The following is a 14,318-nucleotide window of genomic DNA, read 5'->3' as shown; positions in this document are numbered from 1 at the left end:
ACTTAGTAGCCTGACTTCTACTTCCCGAGTGAGGGCAGTGAGGACAGCTCCTGTGGCCTGAATAATAAAGTACTCTTAAACGGTTGCATTTTCTTTAAAAGCAAAACAAATTAAACTGCTAAAACTTTCAAATGTTAGTATCCTTTTCCTTTTTCACTTTCTCCATGGCATCTTGCTTGAGGTCTCTCAATATCTCTGTGCTCTTTCTCTGGATTTCTGATGTATATTTAGGATAATTCTTAGACTCAAAATTCCAAACTTTTGTCAAGACTTACTTTTCATTTCTTGGAAAATTCCAGAGCACTGGAATGGATAAAGTAGGATACTTGAGGAATTTTGGGGGGAAACGACTTCTTAAAATGGATTAAAACTTATTTAAATACATAGATTGAAAAAAAGAAAAAGGAAAGTAAATATATAATAATCCAGGCATTGAGTTAAGTTTAAAGGATATAAAGATATATTTTATACACTTTCTTGCTAAATATGCTGGAAATTAAAACAAATGCACAGATTACCATGATCAGTGCAGAAAGAGTTGTACACCATAGGTTATCATAGTGCATAGAAAGCATACTAAGTAGAAGTGGTTGGTAAGAAGGATGATTAAAGTTTACCCAAGTTAGCCAGGTGAAATGGAGATGAGGGTGAGTTGGTGTAGAAAAGATCTTGGTGGCAAGGCAAGCAGCATTTATAAAGGTAGTTCAATAGGACACCAAAGCAGCTTGTGACACTCTTCATTCAGAGGGCCATGAATGTAAGAATAAAATGGTGAGATTGGAATAGTAGGCAGGGGCGTTGGAAGGCTTTGGTGCTGTGATAAGGAGTGTGAATCTTATAGAGAACGACTGATATCTTAAGCAAATGGAAAACATGATCAAATTAGCATTTTAGAAGAATCCTTCTGAGATCAGTATGGAAAATTATCTTGACTCTCGACTCTAGACTTTACAGTGGAACAAAGTTGGGAGATAGATTTAGATAAGTTCAGAAGACTGTAACAGTAGATCAAATAAGAAATGAGGTACTGACCTGGAAGATGAAAGTAGGAATAGAGAAAGGAAAATGGATCAGAGAGACATCTTCATTGTGATGATATCTGAGCATACAAGGGGAGGAAAAGACATAGCTGAGTCCTGGATTTTTAGCTTAGTCAGTTAGGTGCCATTTTGCTGAACCAGGGAAAGAGAAATAGGTTTTAATGGATAAGATGCTGAGTTCAGATTTGGATAAGCTGAGTCTTAGATTATTAAAGAACATCTAAGCAGAGATTTCCACTAAACAGGCATTAATCTATCTAAATCCCAGGAGGAAGACCTAGGCTGCAGATATACATTTAGCCATTATTCCTTAGCATCTCAGGGATGTCAATAGCAGGATAACTCAGGAAGACTGGAGGCTATCAGATGCTTGATTAATCCTAGGCAAATAACAAGAGTTAACGAAATAGTTGAAGATGAATAATAATAATGACAAATCAAAATAAGTAGCTATATAGATACTACAGTATGAGGGAGGGTGTCCTTATAGAATAGCAAAACAAACTCACAGTCTCCTTGCTTTTGGTTCAAAGGATCTGGCCTTCAGGATCTGGCCCCAAGTTGTAAATCTAGCATTATCCACCTTTGCTTCTCATCTTCCTTGGCCTGTTTTGGCTCACTGGAGATAATCCTGCACATTCATTAATTGTCATGTTTCCATTCCTGTCTCATATTCTCACTGCAGTGCACTTTCCCTCCATTTTTTTTCTCTCCATCCTGCAGAATTGTTTTCTAATGCTTCTACTGTCAGGAAATCTTATCTCTCTTCCCTAACATGGAAGTCTCATCATCCAGCTTAACCTCCGATTAATATTCAGATTGCAACTTTCTTATGACACTTAGCACATTCTGGTGTGTGCCATGGTTATTTATGCGCCAGATTTCCCCCCTTAGGCAAGAGCATAAACTTCTGAAGACTAAAGAACCCATTCTCCCAAATTAATCACCACAGTGTATTGCTCTGAAAACAGCAAGTGCTTAATAATTGTTCGTTAAATGATCACATATATCACTTACACTAAATCATAAAGGTAAGGTCTTTGAATTTTCTGAATAGGCAAAGGATCTTAGTTGAGGCTAACATGGAAATGTGAACTTATGAAGGCTCTTTCTGGAAGTTCTGAGATGTCTAGGCACCTATTGGCCAGATGATGGGAAAGCCTTTCATAACAGCACATTCATGATACAGAAGCAGAAAGGAAAAACATAATTCTAAGTGTATTTATTTCAAGAATTACTAAAATTATATTCTTCATGTTTTTCTCTTGCAAAAATAGTAAGCCTTTACCTCCTTTTCACCTTCTGCTTTTGTAATTTTAAAAGTTAATCGCATGCAATAGGCATATAAAGGAGAAGTACCGCTAAAACACAAACACAATGAATGTGTTTTTATTTATCCTAAAGGCAAATATAAGAGGCTATACTGGCAGTTTCTCAACAATGTCCTGCAAATAATCCTAAGCCTTTCCAATTTATTTTAGTGTATTAAAAGTAAAGCAACCTAGTGGGGCTGTTCATTTAAATAGAATAGGGTTAAATGATAACTTGACTTATCTTTTAAATGACAAAAAATAAAGAAATTGCAAGACCTTTTCACACATTAGATATGTATTGTCATTTATCATCTAGATATCAGGCTAGCAGTGCGAAGTAATAAAACATATCATCGAAAAATGTGCTATAGGTCTGAATCACTCTTTCATTCCACCTCCCAGCTAACTGTAGTATTAAATCAAACAAGCAGAACATTTCCTTAGGCAGCCATTGCCTTTTAATTTCCTGAAGAACCTTAAAATATCATTCATTACAAGTACTACACATATTTGGTTTTTAAAAGTCTCATAAATCAATAGCAGGCTGACTGTAATAATTATTACAAGTTAGTGCATAATTTTCGTGCTGAAGGCTGCATGCAGAACTTTAGCATATGCAAACGAGGCAATTCAAACTGTGTATAGATATTAATATGAAGAAGCAGGTAACGAGGTGCAGGCTATGAATTATGCATCAAGAGTGGCTGATCTTCAATGAGGAAAATGAATTCAGCATGTAATCTAATTAGTGATGGAAGTCTATTACATCTAACTGCAAAAGCAACCGTCCTTGAAACAAATTTATTTACAGTCCATGTTACCACTTGAAACAACTTTGAAATGATGTGTAAGACAACAGCTTAATTGTAAAAATTTTTTGTTTGTTTGTTTCAGTTCTAGACCTGGAAGGCCTCCTAAGAGGACTCAAAGTGTCACCTCCCCAGAGAACTCTCATATCATGCCACATTCTGTTCCTGGCCTCATGTCTCCTGGGATAATCCCACCAACAGGTAAGAATACTACACATTTATGCCAAAAACATTAAGATTCAGTCAATGACATAGTTTTTATATATGTATATGTTTACATAGATATTTATACCCATCAAATGTGTCTTGTGCACACTGATGTAATGCTACCGATGAGAATTTCTTGCAAAACTGCATTGTGGTTATCACCATTTCTTTATTTAAAATAAAATGGAAGAAGCTAAACTGAGAATAGTGCTAGGAGTTATTCTAATTAATCCTCTCACTAATTTCAAACTACAAATTATCATCTCTCTTTTCCTGGTAAGTAACTGAAGCTAGGAGAGAATCAAGTGACTCTCCCAAGGTCAATTAGCTTATAACTGTTAGCGGTTATTCAATTCCAGGTCTCAGAATTTGAAATTTATGCTTTTGTTCATAAGAACTCTGAAATAGATTGAAATGCATCCAAACAAGACAGTAACTACATCAATAAAATATCTCCTATTTTTTCAAACTGTAATGTGAATACATTTTCATTAGAAACATCTGAAAGATGTTCATTTCTGGAATTTTAAAAATGTGCAAAAAAAGAATAGCCTTGACTTCACAAGCTTCATTCCATAAACAACTCTAATAATGTACTAGGAAATAACTCATTTGATTTCTACTAATTGGGTGTATTCGTTGAGTCTTTTATTTACTTATACACATTTGCCCACTTTCCATTTTTCATCTAGACCCTATGAGCAAATTAAAATAATGATGATGATGATTTTATTTGTATTAATTCTTACCATCACAGGAGTTTATTGAGGAAATATACATATAAACAATTGCCATGTAACACAACTGATACAGGAAGGATAATCTGGCAAGATGAAGAGAGTTTTTATCTTTTCTCTGAATTCCCATATCATTGTTTTCTTTTTTATTTTGTAACATTTCTCTTTCTCTGTGCTTTGATACCATCATGGATAATCTGATTTCATATGCCATATTTGGTAGGAAGCTCTTTGAAAGCATGACTACTTTAATTCACTTTTATTTTTATGAGAACATCTGAACAGTTCATTCACCTTTGTGGACCTTTATCAAACATTTGTAGAGTTGAATTGAAACTATTTGTTCCTTTTTATATATATATATTTTTCCCCAGTGAGATACCACGGTATATACTTAACAGTAAGTTATTGAAAATGCTATGGAGAATTGTATTTTTATGCTAATTTTGCAGATGAAAATTTGAAACATAGAAAAATGAAATCAACAGCTGAAAATGACCCAATTACAGAACGAGTATCATCATTTCCATTTGTTTAATTAGTCGTGTTTCTCAAGTGATTGAATCCTACTGGCTGAAATTCTAATGCCAAATTTGAGATTCAGAAAAGAAATAGGCAGTGCCATATTAAATTTAACTGTTTTTATTTAACAAGATAAAATTTCCTGTTCTGAACATTTGACATTTTTTTTTTTCTGTACCACATAGGCTAGATGTAACTAAAACCTTAACTGTTCATGTTTTATGTTTGAAAGACTCAGGTGTGCTAGAAGAAAGGCCTAAGAATTGTTGACTTAATTAACTTCTCAATGACCTGTGTTATGGGAATTTTAAAAAATCATTTTAATAATCATTCTTTATTTGAAAAGTTTGTGTTGCAGTTATCTTGTGGGTGAAAAGTATTCAAGATTGGATTCATATTAACCTGGTTCCAAATCGTCTGTCAATATTTAATTTTTTTAAGGGAAAGATAGTAAGTAGTTCATTACCAAAGCAGTGATGAAATAAGATGATTTTATGACAGTCTAAGCATAGCAACGCCTCACATAGTTAACATCATCAAGTCACTTTAGGGTAAGTGAAATTCTAGATAGTTGATGATCATATGCCAAAATGGAAAATCAAAATATTAAGTTATTTTCAATAGACCCTTTTCTGAAATTTATTACATATTTTCCTGGCTTGGTGAACAGAGACACCAAAGGTAATTGAAATGTGACTCATTACGATAGACATTCATTTTTAAAGTAGGATCAATTTCATGTATTTAAGTTGCTGTGCTGTTTTTGTTTGTTTGTTTTGTTTGTTTACTTTTGTTCTTCCTAGTATGTTACTAACCAGAATTTTTCAAGCTTATTAAACATTTTTCTGAAAAAAGACCTTAAAGAGTCATATTCTAGAAAAAGATGAAGAAATAGAGGCTCATCAGGTAGTAAAATGGATTGAAAAGTAGGTTTTGAACAGCTCAGTGCTCTGTAGATTCCCCATGACTCTAAGACATGGGGAGCATGAGCTCACTATTACCTATTTCACTTACTTTCTTTTTTTAAGTTTTTATTTAAATTTTTGTTAGTTAACATATGATGTAATATTATGTGTCATCACTTACATATAACACCCAATGCTTATCACAAGTGCCCCCTTAATACCCACGCCCGCGTTAGCACATCCCTCCACCCAGGTATCCTCCAGCACCCTTCTGTTTACTCTGTAGTTAACAATCTCTTATGGTTTGCCTCTCTCTCTCTCTCTCTCTCTCTCCCTCTTTTCCTTTCTTCTATGTACATCTGCTTTATTTCTTAAATTCCACGTATATTTCATTTACTTTAAACTTTCAGAGATCTTTCAAAGATTTGTACCTGCCAGGAAGTTGACTGTTGCACATGAGGGGGTGTTATCATAATATATTCAATGTGATTGCTCTTTTGCATAAAATTCTAGATGGAGAAGTTTAGATTTTAGTTGAACACAGACTAATGTCTCCATCCCTTGTATTATTTACTCACTTTAAACATTAACTGGAAAATTTAATGGCTTTAAAGAAATCTTATAGTTCAAAAGAGTGTAACACTTTTCTCTCAAGGAGACCTTGGTGTATTCAGGGAATATGATTTACTATGAATACATAGACTTTTATGTCTCTGGACTTTATTTATATTTGATACTTTTCAATATTTGTGACTTTCTTTAAAAAATAAAACATCATTTTTTTCTTCTTAAGATGGGGAAGGTGAGGTGTGTTAGTTGTCTTTTTAAACTTAATGAAAAGGTTTATATCAGTATCATTGGTATTAGGCAAACTAGTTTGATGATATTTCTACTATGTTTTTAACCTGTGGGTTTGCAATTAAAAAATTATTTCCAAGAGTCTATAGTTATATCAGTATCTTTAAAAGACTTGGAAGTCATGTTTCTAAAACTAGTAAAACAAACATTTAATCCTCAAGAAAAAATGGAAGTAAGAAAGAAAAAAAAAGAAAAAAAAAACACCCTCAAAATTTCAAATCCTTTCTAAGATTTAAATTGTAACCTACCTGAACATTGATCTGTACTTTGGACTTCCAGTATTACAACTTGAAAAGTATAAACAATGCAAATTTACCTTTGAAGTTGCCAAAATTGGTCCTGTGAAAGAGAAAATTTACTAATTTTGACAAATTTATAAAAATCTATCAATTTGTTCGTAATCATTCCCTCATGTTTTCTTTTCAACAATTGAACACTGGAATTAAATAACAGTCTATCCTGGAGGCATCTGTTTTCTCAGGAAAAAAAAAATCTATATTTAAAAAAAAAAGTATTTCCCTACTCCTAATATTATGTACTTAGGTATTTATAATTAAAAGAAAAACTTTGAGATTGCTTATCAAGCTTATTTGTTATTTTGGTTGCTTGAGTGGGCTTGTGTGTAACCTTAGAAGGGGGCGTGGGCAGATGGTGATAATTTCCAAAATTTATGGTTGTCACAGGATGCCATAGCAACCAGAAGTGGAAGTTAATGAAAGAAAGAAGGCTCTTTGTAGAGTCTTACAACGCAATGCCTCCTGTAGTGCTCTCTACATTTACTTGGACTGAGTACATGTCATAAATCATTTTTGATAACAAATACCAGTTTGGAATAAATTTATCCTAGCAACAGAGTTCTAACAACATTCATACTTTTTATAGAATTGTGTGTATTTTACAATTAAGGAAAGAGTTATTTAGGAATTCTAAATATTTCCCTCTTGTGCCAGGAGTGCAATTTGGCTAGTGTATTTGGCCAACTTCCTGAATTTATCTTTAGGGCAGAATGCAAACTAGTTTTGAAATACGATTTTATATAAGTATTAAGAAGTAACTCAGTGAGTCCCAAATATTTGCATTTGACTTAGAAGGAAAAAATTTAAATATATGCAAATTGAATGAATGACTTTTAGTTTTGTGTCTTGGACATACGTTTTCCTTCACTGTGACCTTGTGGGCACATAACCAATATGCATTCAAGATAAAGAAAGCAATTGTAAATACACATGCACTATGCTTAAAAGGTAAGAACTTCTAAGCACAATTTTATCATTTTGGAAAAAATACTAGAGCAGGACAATGTTAATCCAGAATTAATCCCATAGAAACATTCTTTTCTTAAAGAAACAAAAAGAGATTATAGGAAAGTATTCTCATGTGTATTTATAATTCAAAGGATTATATTCAAAGTTTATGTATTTTTACTTTTCTGGCTAAATGCTGGTAACCAGCAACAACATTTGAACTACCTCTTTTTGCAATATCAGCATTTGTAATACTTTAAATGCATTAAACATTCAACTTCTGGGGAGAAAGCTCATGGTGTATTGTATATTGTATATTGAGAAGTTTATTAAAACAAATGGATTGCATTCCCTGGGGAAACTCACAAGTAAGGATAATAGAAAAATGCACAAGTAAAACAGCCACAAGTGGATTGATTGTCTTCACAAATAAATTAAACATAACAATCTACGAATGTTTTGCTCAAAGAGTAAATATGATATAAACGATTTATAAAGTATTAGTGTTATGTAGTATGTGTATGTATGCATTTTCATTCATTTATATGTAGGGAACATTTGTGAAGTTAAATCACTAGCTATTTTGAGGGTAGTGCATTTAACTTACCAGTACTTAATGCATGTTCCCTCATAGTCTTCTTGAAGAGAAAAAGAAAATACCTTTTTTTTTTTTCCTTTTTGAAAGGCCAGCCTAAATCCTAGACTTCATCATATAACTTACTTAGTTTTAACATTTTTACTGAATACTGTGTTAATTACCTGTGGCTGCTATAACAAATTATCCTATTAAATAAATGGAAATTTATTCTCTCATAATTCTGTAGAAGTCCAAATTTGGTATCACTTGGCCAAATCAAGGTGTAGGCAGGGTCACACTGCCTCTGGCAGCTCTTGGGGGAGCCTTTGTTCCTGGACTCTGAGTGTCTGGTAACTGCCAGCATTTCTTCTTGGCTTGTGGTTCCCTTACACTAATTTCTGCCTTTTCCTCTGTGTATGTGTGGGTGCGCCTGCGCAGGCACAGGTGTATAAAATTTACTTCTGCCTCTCTTGTAAGGACATCTGTGATCGTATTTAGAGCTCATTAGATAATCCAGGAAAATATTCTCATCTCAAGATCCTTAGCATAATCACACCTGCAAAACATCTTCTTCCATATAAAGTGGCATTCATAACTTCCCTACATTAGAATATGGGCATAATTTGGGGGTCATATTAGTTTACCAATCCAGCAAGTCCCTGGCTGGGCCAGCTACTATGAGGGGCTCAAGCATGGTGTGGTAGACATGCATTTGGAGATTTTTGTGATTTTTATTCACTGTGGTATCTGAGTGTGTGGAATATTGCTCGCCACAGAGCAGATACTCAAAATAAATATTTGTTCAATGAATATGGCTAATATATGTTTAGTAAAGGATTTCTGAAGGGAATTATTATGCTTCCAAGTTATCAAATTTAAACAGTGGTGTAATATAATGTAACTTAAAATTCCCATTAAGCATGGTTAGATTCCAGATTAAAGACTCAGAGGGTAGAGACTAACAGAGATGTAATAAGTAAATGGAGGGCCTTTATTTGTTTGTTTATAGGTTATGATGGCTACATTAAGTATTATCATGAACAGTTGATGAAATTTTTATCTCCAGATTGATACTCTAGAGAAAGCAATATCTATAGGAATAAAATGGCAATTTAGAACTCATTAGTCTTTAAAATTCCTGCATTTTATTTATTTATTCATGAAAGACACAGAGAGAGAGGCAGAGACACAGGCAGAAGGAGAAGCAGGTTCCATGCAGGAAGCCCGATGCAGGACTCAAATCCCAGGACTCCAGGATCACGCCCTGAGCCAAAGGCAGACACTCAACCACTGAGCCACCCAGGCATTCCTAAAATTCCTGCATATTATATACTATATTATACTGTCCTTAAGGATTGGAATCTTCATTTTGCCCACAGTATCTTGATATAGAACTAAATTTAATACATATGTGAATAAAATATAGCTAATAATTTAACTAAGTGTACATACAGCTTTGGTATGAGGAACTGCATAATAAATATATTTACTTTATTAAATATGCAGTATGCATTAGAATCAAGCATTTCAGCCCAATCACAATATGCCCTGGCTTTATTACTTGTGTAATAGAAATTCATAAATGTCTTTTTTTCTGAGCTTTTAGAGCAAAGATCTGTTATTTTTAGGTTTAATTAACTATATAGTAGTAGACTTCTGGACAGACCTCCCATCTACTTAATTTAGAGGAAAATTACAGTCCTTTCTTCCCTCATTTGTTTCTCTCTTCCAAGTTTCTGAGTTCTGTGTTCTTACATGCTTACACTGGGCCATAGTATGAGTTATAATCTACTTACACTTCTCTCTCAGTAGATTCGAAGTAATGAAGTTGCTAATATTCTTAATTGACTAATTGCAAGGTATTATTTGCTTCCTTTTTAGTAATATGATGCCTCCTTTGACAGAAGAGAAGTTTATTTACATTAAGAAAAGCAAATCAGATTTGAGTTAACTTTTGATTATGATAGTGGATGGTGTGTGGATTAGCTGGGGCTCTGTGGACTATCCATTTATTGTGAGATTCTCAGACAGTGTTCTAATAATCCCTTGGTTATACAGTATGACGTCTTTTATTGCTCACTGCATTATCTTGACCAGTAGGAGGTACTGTTACTATCCTGGTTCCCTCCCTAGTAAGAGAACTGAGAAATAAAAATATTGTTCATTCAGGAAAAACAACCTATTCTGCTATAGATATACTTTGAATATTCCTAAAGATAATGTAGAACAAAGTCATGTAAAACCAGATAAACAATTATTTGTGCTGTCTCTTTCTATGTCTTTGGTAGACTCTCCTTTCTGAGACTAACTTCAAAGCTTCAACTCCTTCCCAAAATGATGTCCTCTTGGCTTGTTGAAAATATTTTTTACAAGCATTTTGGGGAGAAGTTTTACAACTTCACACTCTTCTTTGTAAAGAAGTAGAATTGTTTATTGAAAGTATTGACAGGACCAAATATTTCAAGAGAACTTGATAAATGTCAGAAAGACAGCAGTATTAATAAAGCCTTCCATTCAGCTTCCTAAAACATTCATGGTCATGAATGAGATCGGATTTGAAAACATTCTGCATGATAACACGTAAGGATTTTATTTGATTATGTAATTATATAAACCAACATTGTGATGAAACTTCTGAAAGCATTAATATAAACCTAAGCTTAACTGGATAGGAATATAACATCTAGATAGAGGGAAACAACAAGACTATTTTTCTCAACACTTCAGATGATGTCTGGGATATCACTGTCAGTCATGACACCACAGTTTTAATAGGACCTTGACAAACTGTTGAGCATTATGAGAATAGTCTAGAGATTTGGAAATGTTGGTGATGCTTAATCTAAAGAAGTGAGTCTCAGGAAGACTCACAGAGTGTCTGAAAGTAGATGATAGAGTAGACTCCCCACTGTGCTCTTCTAAAGACAGAAATCTAACTGATGCACAATAATGAAGAGAGGTCTGTATCGGCTTCCATATAAAAGCCTTGCTAGGTGGAGAACTATCTAAGAGTAGAACCTATTACCTATAAAGCCTTAACTTTCCCTACTGACAGAAGTGTTCAAGCAGAAAGAGGGATGAAAAGTTGTTAGCCACAGTTTTTATATTTAATTAATCTTTATAGGCCATATTGTTCATGATACCAAAGAGTAATAGTTTTAAAAAGAAATTATCTCCCTCCTTGACCTCAGCCATCCATCTCCTAACTTAGTAATCACTGTTAGGGAAATGTGAAGGTAATTTTGCATTGGAGAGAGGTAAATTGGATAAGATTGTCTTGCTCCCTTCTAATTATAAAACTTGATGATACTATTTCATCTTACTTTGAATTATTCTTCCAAATTTGACATGGAGCCTTTCTAGTTAAAGGATATCCATCCTCTGGGTCTGTATTCTTATTATTTTTGTTGTTTTAAAAAACTACTTTTGAGATTAATGCTTCATATTTATAGGCTATCATACCCTTTGTTACATGTCCATTCATGGATGGAATAGTTAACTCATGGTTAGAACTATGACTATGGTAAGCTAACAAACACTTTTTTTTTCAGTTGAAATAAATTTTTAAATGCCCTTACCTCCTTTGTTCTCTTTGCCCTTCTTTCACAAGTACTCCATGAAGGGGTACATAGCTGCAAAATTAATAGAGAGGAAATAGCGATCCTATAAGCCATGGTAAGATTTGGAGCCAGAGGTAAAAAAAAAAAAAATAGTATTTTATCCAGTAAAGATCATCACAAATGATAGAAAGACATGAACTCTTAAAGAGATTTAAATGAGACTTTGACCTTTACCATAGATTACTTTGATTTGACTTTCCAATTTAAAAAATAAAGTCCCCAAGAGAGAAGTCAGTTCTTAAAAATCATGAATCTTCCAACCACACCAGTTTTTAGATGTGTAATAATTAAGTCAGATGTTTTGATCCTTCATTTCTTCATTGATAAAAAATAATGTTTTCATTATTTCAAAATTATTTTTCTCATTGAATTGCCATGAATATCAAATGATATAATTTGTAGTAACATTCTGAAAATGATGAAATTAAGGAAAGATAAACTGTTATTATAATTGAACAAGCTGATCCAGGTGTTATTATTATTGTGACTCTCTTTGTGTGTGTGTGTGTGTGTTTTTTTTTTTTTTTTTTTTTTTTTTTAAGAGAGAGGGCACACAAGTGGTGGGTGGGGTGGAGAGGAGCAGAGGGAGAAGAAGAGAGAGAATCTTGAGCAGTCTCCATGCCCAGCATAGAGCCTGACATGGGGCTTGGCTTCACGACACTGAGATCATGACCTATGCTGAAATCAATAGTTGATTGCTTAACTGACTGAGCCACCTAGATGCCCCTTATTGCTGACTTTCTGTGCTCATTGGATTTAAGAAAAAAAAAATCAATAACTTAAAAAAATGTAGGGCTAAGGCTTAGAAAGTCTCAGTTTGACGATTTATTCAAACCATATAAATGTACTCTATAGAGTACACTAAAATTTGTCATTATATGTTTACTTTTCAGGACTTAATGACAAGGAATTCTTTTCCTAAATTTTCATATGTGAGCAGAATAAGCTTAATGGATATGAGATGTCATTGTTACAGTTACATGTTTAAACTGTCCTATTTTGCTTCCAGAAATATGCATGCTACAAATGGTAGTAGACCTTAAAAATGGAGATTACTTTGAATTGATTACAGCTGTATGCTGTGCTATTTAATTGTTGGAAAGGAATTGACATATACTGTAAAGTCAACAATGAAGCTGGTTTTCAAAATGATAAAACTGTAACCTAATTCAATAAATTGAATCAGATTACACAAACACTTTTGCACTTCATTAAGGAAGTAGTCAGTATAATTAATGTGAGAGCTTTTTATCATGTTCACTTGTTGATATATGGCTAAGGATGTATGTACAGTAGACTAAACTCTTTCAAGATCTTTGTACATTTTACATTTTAACTAAAGCTGCCAGAAGCCTGATTCCTAGAGAAGACCGTCATGGATTCAATTCTGTGATCTTTGTTGATTTTAGAATACATTGAGTAGGTTTTGATTCTTTTTAAGGACACACTTTCCAAATAACATGGTATTGTGATGTAGCTCCTCCTAACCTAGAACTAAAAAGCCTGGCTCTCCTTCTCTCTCTCTCTCTTTTTTTTATAATAAATTTATTTTTTTATTGGTGTTCAATTTGGGCTTTCCTTCTCTTCAACACTTTCTAGCCCTGTGACCTTGACTAATGCTATCTGCCCTCATTGTTCAATTATCACAAAGTAGGTACAGGTACCTCAGACATCATTTTAGGAGAGAAAAAAGTGCTAAGAGACTTGTTCAGAGTTTCACTGTTATGTGATAAAGTTAGTTTTCAGTTCAAGTTTTCTGATTCCAGCTTACTCGTTATTTTCTTTTTTTTTTTACTCGTTATTTTCCTACATCAAGCTGCCTTCTGAAATACTTTATCATCCATAAACCAAACATCATAAGATCTGCTGAATCTCCTACTTGATAGGACTTTGTGAAGAAGGTAATGTAGCACAAACTGCTTTGCAAAGTCTTATATAGCAAGATGTCATGTCATCTGGTATTTCACTTTATTATGATGATTTTCAAAACATGATTTATGCCTTATTCCAAATAGTATACAAGTTATATATCTCTCTGAGAATAACAGTTCGGGGAATCATAGGTCCTTTCCCAATATTTATGGCACCAGATTATAATCATTTCCTCAGTTTTTAAAAAAAAATTTCTTTGTATCTTCCAATTAGTTCAAATAAAAATATTTGTCTCCCAATAAAATCCTCTTATGTCAAGATTACTTTTTGACCATCATTATATACAGAATTTTATGGTTCATATTTAATTTACTGAAATGCCTTCTATGTCAGTCCTTTGATGGAAATCATTTTATCAAACATATTCCCATTAGTTTTCATTTAAGAAATGCAGTGATATGTGGGAAGACTATTTTTCTAAATAGGTATTTTCTAATGATTTGAGTCTGCTTCCTGGGAGGTAAGGCTAGGACTTAAAGAAACTGTTGAGTTGATAAGAATTAAAAGGAGTGTAAAGCTCTTTGTCTATTCCCAAGGGCTATGAAATTATAAGT

General features: G+C 33.4%; 1 protein-coding gene across 1 annotated transcript in view; it reads left to right on the top strand.

The window, feature by feature from the left end:
• DACH1 (dachshund family transcription factor 1) overlaps window positions 1-14,318 on the top strand; it is a 419,184-nt gene that overhangs the window by 175,727 nt on the left and 229,139 nt on the right. The window contains exon 2 of the mRNA XM_026017695.2: window positions 3,248-3,363. Within this exon, the coding sequence (XP_025873480.2) occupies window positions 3,248-3,363 (116 nt within the window). The remainder of the gene's footprint in view (window positions 1-3,247; window positions 3,364-14,318) is intronic.

The sequence above is a fragment of the Vulpes vulpes genome, chromosome 6, assembly GCF_048418805.1.
Source record: "Vulpes vulpes isolate BD-2025 chromosome 6, VulVul3, whole genome shotgun sequence".
In the NCBI taxonomy this organism is placed as follows: domain Eukaryota; kingdom Metazoa; phylum Chordata; class Mammalia; order Carnivora; family Canidae; genus Vulpes; species Vulpes vulpes.
The sequence above is the reverse complement of the archived record's forward strand: the minus strand, read 5'-3'. Positions and strand labels throughout refer to the sequence as shown.